Consider the following 9,098-nt stretch of genomic DNA (forward strand, 5'->3'; position numbering starts at 1 on the left):
GGGGGAGCTACATGGTTCAGCAGAGGTATGACAGCCATTTTCCTTTCAAAAAGCAAAACCCTCTGAACACATGACCTCTGTAAACATATCTCACCCACTGGGCACGTTTGTATGTAATACTTACAATTTGTTCTTGGTTTTGTGGTGAACCGGTGGCACCATTTAATATCCACTGTAATTTCTGCTCTCCCATGACTAGGCTGGGCTGCAGGATAGCCGTGTTGGGAGTTGGGGTGATGGTTATCGTGGGGTTATTAGTTAGGACAGGGTTGGCCCCCAGGGGCAGAGTCTGGACCATGGCTGGCAGGGGCTCAGTAGTACTTGGTGGTGGGGCTGGTGCTGCCACGGGTGCTGCCCCTGCCGCCGCTGACGCAGAAGCCCCAGCCACAACAGACAGTCCTGGTACGATGGGCTGCGGGGCCTGAGGGTGCAGAAGGAACTCTTGATGATTAGCAGCAAACTGTGTGCTGTGGGGAACAGGCACTTCCGGAGGTTGTAAGAGAGCAGGGGGGTTGCCAAATGCAGCTTGCTGGGAGCCAGTTCCTAGGGAGGGAGCAGGCGGAGGAGCAGACGGAGCTGAGGCTGGTAGTAGAGGCTGGGGTGGCTCGGAGATGCCGGGCTGCAGTACAAGTGGAAGAGATAAAGATGCTGAATTTCCTGTGGGTGGCGGAACATCACTGACTGACTCTGCATCACCATTAAAACTTTCAATCAAGGCAGCTGGCAAGAAAAAGAAATAGAAACATATATACAAATCCCACGCCTTCGGTGAGCCACAGATACACAGCTTTGGGGCTAAGGAAAGGCAGCGACTGTCCGTCGGGGCCGAGTCCCTCACTGGGAGAGGCTGGCTTTTTGCTTTTTCATCTGATGACACCTGTGGTCAAAGTACCAGGTGTCAGGACCAACCTTACTTTCAAACCATCAGAAAAACATCCTAGGGCTTTTCTGGAAGAGACTAGATGTACTTTTTTTTAGGGCACAGCCAGTGAGTACACTTTCTGCATCATGAAACTATGGACAGATTCCCACTCGAAGCTGGTGTATGAACCTGTCATCAGAAGAAGGCCCACAGCCCCGACCGTTCTTCTAAAAGCCAACAAGAGATTCTGGAAAAGGAAACCCTCTTCTTCTGGAGCTGGGTGAGTAGGGGGAAAGATGGAAGGGAACTGAAAGGCCCATACTTTCCTGACCTTTGACAGAAAGCCCTCTTCATTTAAGCCAATGGAAACACTCCTCTATGCCTCTCAGTCCACACCAGTGAGCGGGAGCTCTCCCCAAAGCTGAGCTGAGAGCAGGAGGAGGGGCGGAATGACAAACCTGTCTGTTGAGGATCTTCCTGAATTGCTGTGTCATCTGGATTCGGGAACATTAATTCAAAAATGATTGCTGGTGAAATTGTGCTGAGGTCCTGGCCCTGTGTCTGGTGGAGAAAGACAAAGACGGGGCACTTACTCTCCTGAGACAGTCCTCCACCATGAGAGAGTGTGTCCAGAGCAGCCAAACAACACTTTTGCTATACTTCTTGTTTCGTTTCTTTTCTTTTCTTTTAAATCTGTTATAGGTGGCGTGCACTCACCAGAGAGGGAAGGAGACGGAAGGAGAGACAGAGAGAGGGCAGTGAAGAATTGCCCCCTCAGTGGAGGCGGCCATGCCGCAGTCCTTATCTCCAACTCTTCTCTCCAGATTTTGGGCACACACACATATGCCTGCCATGTTTTCAAAGTGACCGGGTCCACGACTGGAACTGTGCAGGTGGCCGTGTGAGATTCGACAGCCTTAACTACCGCACCCCTGGCTGGCTCTATGCTTCCTGTTTCTATCTTTTCCTATTTCCAACCTCAGACACTGAAGATTTGGGTCCTCAAACACTCTAAAACAGGAGCTGGCCAAATGGGACTTGCAAGTTGGTTTTGTAAATACAGTTTCTGTGATAAAATTTTATTGAAACAGGGCCCAGGAAGTGGGTGGATGGTAAGGTGCTGGATTTCCACGTGGCCAGCTGTGCGGTCTGAGTCCTGGACTGAAACACACACTGGGAACGTGGGCGTGTGTCCAAATTCCGAGAGGAGAACGCAGAAGGAACCGTGATGGGGTCATCCCCCAGAGGATGGCTCCTTGCTCTCTCTGGTGAGCACGCATCCTATAGCGAAAACTTGGGAAAAAAGTGGTGAGCAGAGGTACATTCATTTGTACATATTGTCTATGCCACTCCATGAGACAACGGCAGTTCTGAGGAGTTGTGACAGAGACCACGTTGTCCACAAAGCCTAAAATATTTACTATCTGGCCTTTTACCAGAAAGAGCTTGCTGACGCCTGCTCTAAAAGAACAAACTCTACAGAAAATAGGATTGTATAGTATCTGTTATGCTGGGACTTGCTTCTCGTGTGTTTAACTACCGTGCTTATCTCCCAAGGTCAGTACAGAGTGTATCTATGACTTTCTAGCTCGTACACATGGTAATAAACAATACAAAGCAACTTACGATGACAAACAATAATGACAGCCTTATACTTAAAGGCCAAAGGCATGAGAAAAAGATAAAATGTGAAGGGAAAAATTCCAACATCATGCCCTGAGGACCTGACAGCTGACAGGCACTAACTAAAAGGCCCACTCTTCACTTCAGTGACAGGGAGGGGAAAACTACTATATGGTCCTTTATTCAGCAGTCTGCCTGCTGTCCACCTCCACCCCTGCTTTCTGTAGGGCAGGAGTGACAAAAGCGACTGTCTACAGAAGTCCGGGTAAGCAGCCAAGCTAGGGGAAGGGGCAGGGAGGGAGAGGGAGCCCTGGGCATCCAAAGGGCTTCAGCTGATGGCTGCCACGTGGCTGCAGGCCAGGAGTTAGTGGAGCTCAAGGGCTACAGTGTGGGGCCAGCCAGTGGTATGGTGGTTAAAGCAGCTGGATCCTACATGGCGGACTGAGGAGTTCAAGTCCCAGACCCAGTGGCTTGAAAAACACACCAGGCATAGACACATGTGTGCCCCAAATCCCGAGAGGGGGATGGAAGAGAACCATGGCCATTCCCCCCTCCAGGGGGTGGTCTCTCTGTCCCCTTCTTTTGCTCTCTCTACTGAGTACGCATGCCCGATACAAAATGTAAAAATTTTAAAAAGTGCCAAAATATGGACTTTAATGTAAATCCAACTGGCAAGAAACTGAAAATAATTTAAAAGCACTGTATAGGTCACAGTAACACCTCTGTTCAGACCAGATTTGTCCCAGCGCCGGTATGTGTTTTAAGGTTCTTTGGCAACAACTCTGCTCTGGGAGGGAGAACTCCCAGGATCGCACTGGCGCTGGCCAGGATGGTGGGGAACGGGGCTGTTCACAAGCTAGAGCGCCTTGGCTGTGAAACTGCCCTCTGATGCCAAGAGCGGCCAGCTATTCTGTCACGACTCCACCAGCTGAGAGAGTGAGGAAGGCAAGCTCCGTGATTCTGGCTGCCTATGTGGCAGAAGCCGAGGCTGGCACCCGTGGGGTTTCCAGCTTCCAGCCCAGAGGGGATGAGGGCTCACAGGCTGTGAGTGTGGCCTCCAAACTTCTCGTTGTGAAGCCAAGCAGGAAACGCACTGCACAAGAAACACAGACACACCTAGGTTCTTGTGTGTGTACATATGTATAGCATACGTACCGCACATGAGCGCCTGTCTGTATACAGCACATATGGGTATTACACTCTCATCCACATGCACAACTCAAACACGACTGAAACAGCTTACCCTACTGCATGCTATGTCTGACAGTCTCTATTGGGTTGATGTCTCTGAAGTGCTGACTATAAACCACTCTTACAAACAGAAGGCTAACAACCACCAAACTGTAAGTTTGCAACTTCTTCATGACTATTGTTTTTGCTCTACTTGTTTATAAGTCATTTTCAGTAGTAACATCATTAAAAGGAACAGGCTTGGGGCTAGCTCTGTAGCCTAGCTAAAGGAGCCAGAGCCCATGTAGCCAACTGTGTAGTCTGGGTCTCAGACCCAGCAGCTTGAAAAACATGTTCAGTACATGTATGCACATGCCCAAAGTCCAAAGAGAAGGAGAAGATGGAGTAGGAGGGATTGTGGCATGACCACCACTCCCCATGGGGTGGTTTTTTCCTCTCCCTCTTTCTGGCAAGCACATACACCTTTAGCAAAAAGAAGGGAGGGAAAAAAAAAAAAGGAACAGGCTATATTTGTCAATGATACCTCACTAATGCTGGAAGAAAAAAGGAATGGGCCTGGGTACCCTAAACGAGCTATACAAAAGTGCTGACAACTACACTACTTGTCATAGTTCTAAACTAGGAACTATCTGAACACCCAAGAGAAAGAATACATTGTGGCGTCTTCATCTGGTGTACTATGATACTATTTGATAACAGAATGGATGATCTATAACTAAATGTAACAACGTGAATTAATTTCTTACACACAGTGTGAGAAGAAAGCCAAACACAAACAAGTATGAGATTCCAGTCACAAAAGCACAGAGCAGGGAAGCGCCATCTTCCAGCAGTTAACCAAATTGATGAACACAGAGGGAAAGAAAAAAAATCTCCAGGTCTTTTAGAAAACATGGAGTGGTTCCTTTGGCAACATATATGCGAATCTACAAGAAAGGTGAAATGTAGACATCAAGGGAAGGGGTACTGCTCAAAAAGGAATGCCCCACAAATGTTACCAGGCAAAACTGGAAGAGTCTTTAATGGTACCCAGCATGCTGTTGGCATTATTGTAAACAAGCAAGGGCAAGATTCTTGCCAAGAGAATTCATGTGGGTATTGAGCATATTAAGCATTCTAAGAGCAGAGACGGTTCCCTAAAACGTTTAAAGAAAAATGACCAGAAAAAGAAAGAAGCCAAAGAGAAAGGTACTTGGGTCTCACTGAAGCACCAGCCTGCTCCACCCAGAGAAGCACACTTTATGAGAACCAGTGGAAAGGAGCCTGAGCTACTGGAACCTATTCCCTATGAATTCATGGCATGATGCGTGTTAAAAATAAACTAATGGGTGGTCTATAAACATGTTTGCCTTAATTGAGTAGAATTATGTTCCCTCCCCAAAGCTAATTTTTATTGGGCTCTAATTCATTTTGTAGTATCTTTATTCAAATTTAGTATTTTTTCACCTGAAAGATGTTAGGTGGTTTGGTTTATACAACAAATAAAATTCAGTTGGTTAGAAAAACAAACAAACAAAAAAGCACACAACACGGCCGGTCCCAAGTAATCATGGGAACAGGATCCACGTGGCAGGTCACATGGTTTGAATCCCAGCCAAAGGAGCTTGAGAAGCATGTCAGATGCTTGTGCATGTGTGCCCCAAATCCCAACAGGACAGAGAAATGGAAGAGAGAATTACAGCACGACTACGGCCCACTAGGGATTCCTTTGTTCTTCTCTCTCTCTGTCGCCCTGCCTCTGTCTGGCAAGCTCATGTACCCTCTGGCAAAATTTTTAAAAATTAAATTAAAAATAAAAAAAAGCACACACACACAGGACAAACTAATCTGAGTTGTTAGAAGGATAGTGGTCACTGCCGGGGGCATGGCAGGGGCTGTGGGGTACGAGGAACTTTCTTGATCTGGTGCTGGGTCCACAATGTTGCACTGTGATGACTCACCAAGCTGTTCACCTGTGGTGTATGATACATATGTATGTGTGTATATATGCACGTCTGTATACATTACGTGTACGATACCTCAGTATAAAGCTCTGGAGGGGCTGCCCTGCCTAAGGGGTAGCTCCTATCTTTCCTTCCAGATAATAGCTCTCCCTTTCCTTTTTTTTTTTTTTGAGAGGTTTTCACTGTAGGGCACGTGCGCTCGCCAGACAGACAGAGAGAGACAGAGAGACAGAAAGTGAGAAATCACCTCCCGCGGGAATGGTCACATCGCAATCCCTTCTCCTCCATTCTTGGGCACGCATGCACACACACCCAGTGTGAGTTTAAGCCACCAGGTCCAGAACCTGAACCACAGTCAACTACCTGGGAGTCCGTCAACGTAGCCATTACACTAACTGTTGGTCCCTCTTCCTTTCCTCTAGAAAACAAAAACATTCACACATCTCTCCTCACGTGACAGCTCCACTGATGGAGTAATCTGCTCTGTGCACTTTCTCCCCACTGCACGCATGCACGCGCGTGCACACACACACACACACACACACCTTTACACATGGTGGTTAAAGTGCTAGATTCTCACATAGCTAACCATGGTTCACGTCCCAGACCCAGCAGTTTGAAACTTATGCCAGGTGTATGTGCATGCGTGCCCAAAACCCTGACAGGATACTGGAGGAGAAAGGACTGCAGCATGGCCAGCCCCCCTGGGGGAGTGATTTCTCACTTTCCTCTCTCTCTGTCTCTTCAACAACACACATGCCCAATAGCAAAAATCTCTCTCTTTCTCTTAAAAAAAAAAAAAAAAAAAAAGCCACTGTCAGGTTTCAGGTCAAAAATTCCAGGGCAAAGTGAGTGGGAATGATTCCTAAGAGCGAGGAGATAGCAGGCTGAGGCCCCGGTGCGTGGAGACAACAGCAGAGAAAAGCAGCACGCTGGGAGCAAGCAGGGATCAGGATGGATCCTGGAGCTCAGCAGCCCGAAGGCCCACAGGCCCTCCCACAGCAGCTGCAACCCCTCTTAACAATCAGTGTGGGGACCAGCAGATGGCATAATGGTTATGTCGCTGGACTCCCTGTAGTCGACCATCGTTTGAGTCCCAGGCCCAGTAGCTTAAAACTAATGGTGGAAGCATGTGTGTGTGTGCCCAAAATCCAGAGGAGAGAATGGAGAAGGGATTGCAGTGTGGCTATCCCTCCTGGGGGGGGGGTTCCTCACTTTCTGTCTCTCTCAGTCTCTCTGGCAAGCACGCACACCCTATAGCAAAAATCTCTTTTAAAAAAAAAAATTAAAAAAAAAAAATCGGTCTTAGTGAACTGAAGTTCCTTCCGAGGGTACACACACACCTATGGCTGCTCAGAACCTGAGAAATGATGATCTTATGCTAATCTACCTTTGATGTTATCAAGTCCTAATTTTTTTTAAGCAAACCAAAATCAATCCTATTGCTTCAAGGAATTGTTGCCTTGTTTGAAAGACTAAAAATAATTTCCATATATGGGATAATGCTGTGTATCTGAGCATAATATATAATTATACTCCAAGGGCTCAAGCTTCTTTTTGATATAAACTGTGGTAGAAAGGTGTCTGCTTATCTGTCTATCTGTTTTTATTACCAGAGGGTCTGCATGCTCACTGAAAGGGGAAAGTCAGAGAGGGAGAAATGGAAGACCCAGGGAAGACCTCAAAAGGGTGTGGTCACACTGCAATCCTTTCTTCTCTAGTTTTCTATCCCATCGGGATTTACGGCAAGCACTCACATGTATTTCTCAAGTCACCAGGGTCAGGATTTGAACTGCAGTCAGCCATGCGGGATCCAGCTCCTTATGGCTTATGCACAGGGCATAATCACTGCAATAAGGGGCTGGCTCAAAGGCTTCTCTTTTTACAAGCACTTTATGTCTGTCCCCTCCCCCCCTAATTTGCCAGAGGGCATGAGTGTGCATTTGCCAGAGAGACAGCAGGAGAGGGAGAAAGCACCTTACCATGAGGCATGGTCACACCACAATCCCTTCTCAATTTCCCCGTCCTATCGAGATTTGGGGTATGCATGCACATGCACCTGGTTATGCTTTAAAGTCATACTGCAGTCCCGTCTCCGTCTCTCCATCCTGTTGAGATCTGGGCATGCACACACAAGTACCTGCTTGTTTTCAGGCTGCCAAGGTCAGGATCCAAACCACTTGGTTGGCCATGTGGGATTCAGCTTCCTCAACCACCAGGCCATGGGACTGGGCCCTCAAGTGAATTTATTTCAGCTATACTTTCCAGTTCTGGATTTCCACTTGTTTTTTTTTTTTTTTTTTTTTTTTTTAAAAAAATTTTTTTTCAAGGGTTATTTCCCTTTTTTTTTTTTTTTTTTTTTTTCATTTAAAAAAGTTTTTTTTCAGAGGTTTTTGCTACAGTGTACATGCACTCACCAGAGACAGAGAGACAGCAAGTGAGAAATCATCCCCCAGGGGAGATGGCCCCACCGCAATCCCTTCTCCTCCATTCTCCTCTTGGAATCTTGAGGTGGCACACACGCACAAGTGCCTGGCGTGAGTTTAAGCCACTGGGTCCAAGATTCGAACCGCGGTCGACTACATGGGAGTCTAGCGATATAGCCATTACGCTAACTGCTGGTCCCAATTTGTTTTTTATTTTAAATACTTTCTCTTTTTCTGTTGAGATTTACTATTTGTTCAATATATAACATGTATACTCTTCTGTGTACTTGAGCATATAATAGCTATTTTAAAATCCTTGTCCTCAGAATAATTCTACCAACAAATGGGTCATCTTGGGGGTGGTCTCCACAGATTGCCTTTTCTCCTGAGTAGAGGTCATGATTGCCTATTTCCTCAAGTGCTGACTGCTCTTCAGTTGCTCTGGACAATGTCAATGGCATATTGTAGAGACTCCGGAGGCCGTGACACTTCCCGGAGGAGTGGCGGTTCGTCTGAACATCCCGCTAAGTCCGTCTCCTGTGCAGTACGCAGCAGCATCACCTTCGTTCTCTCCAGGCAACCTCCCCCCTTTATTTTCCAGGTACTGTGTCCCTGAGCTCTGCCTTCTGGTTATCCAAGCAGTAAGACTTGGTTTTTACTGAATGTGGCCACTGGTACCAATGGGGGCCTGGGGCTGCCTAAGGTGGGGAAGCCGGGAAGCCCGCTAGTTTGCCCAGCGCCTTTATCATTTTCCAAGCCATCTCTTCTTCCAAGGTTCCTTCTGCTTACTCGGTTGCTCAGTGGTGCCTTCACAGGCTATCCTTTTCACTCTGTCTAGCATTTACAATTGTTTTCTGTAGGAAGGTTGGTCTCCTAAAAGCAACTCTGCCATCTAAACCAGGAGAACCCAATACTTGGGGTGTTTATATAAAAAGCAGATTCACACACCACTCATAAACAGACTGACTCAGTAGGCTTGGGGGAGCCTAAGAGCCTACATTTTTAGAAGTGCTGCAGTTGATTCTAACCACACTTGGAGAACACTGTTTCACG

At 47.1% G+C, this 9,098-nt stretch overlaps 1 protein-coding gene across 3 annotated transcripts in view; it reads right to left on the reverse strand.

Moving 5' to 3' along the window:
* MTF1 (metal regulatory transcription factor 1) overlaps positions 1-9,098 on the reverse strand; it is a 50,465-nt gene that overhangs the window by 6,282 nt on the left and 35,085 nt on the right. For all 3 annotated transcript variants that reach the window (XM_006158586.3, XM_006158585.3, XM_014591622.2), the window contains 2 exons: positions 1,321-1,423; positions 125-720 (listed from right to left, as the gene is read on the reverse strand). In XM_006158586.3, the coding sequence (XP_006158648.1) occupies positions 125-720; positions 1,321-1,423 (699 nt within the window). The remainder of the gene's footprint in view (positions 1-124; positions 721-1,320; positions 1,424-9,098) is intronic.

Source organism: Tupaia chinensis, unplaced genomic scaffold, assembly GCF_000334495.1.
Source record: "Tupaia chinensis unplaced genomic scaffold, TupChi_1.0 Scaffold000604_1, whole genome shotgun sequence".
NCBI classification, from domain to species: Eukaryota; Metazoa; Chordata; class Mammalia; order Scandentia; family Tupaiidae; genus Tupaia; species Tupaia belangeri.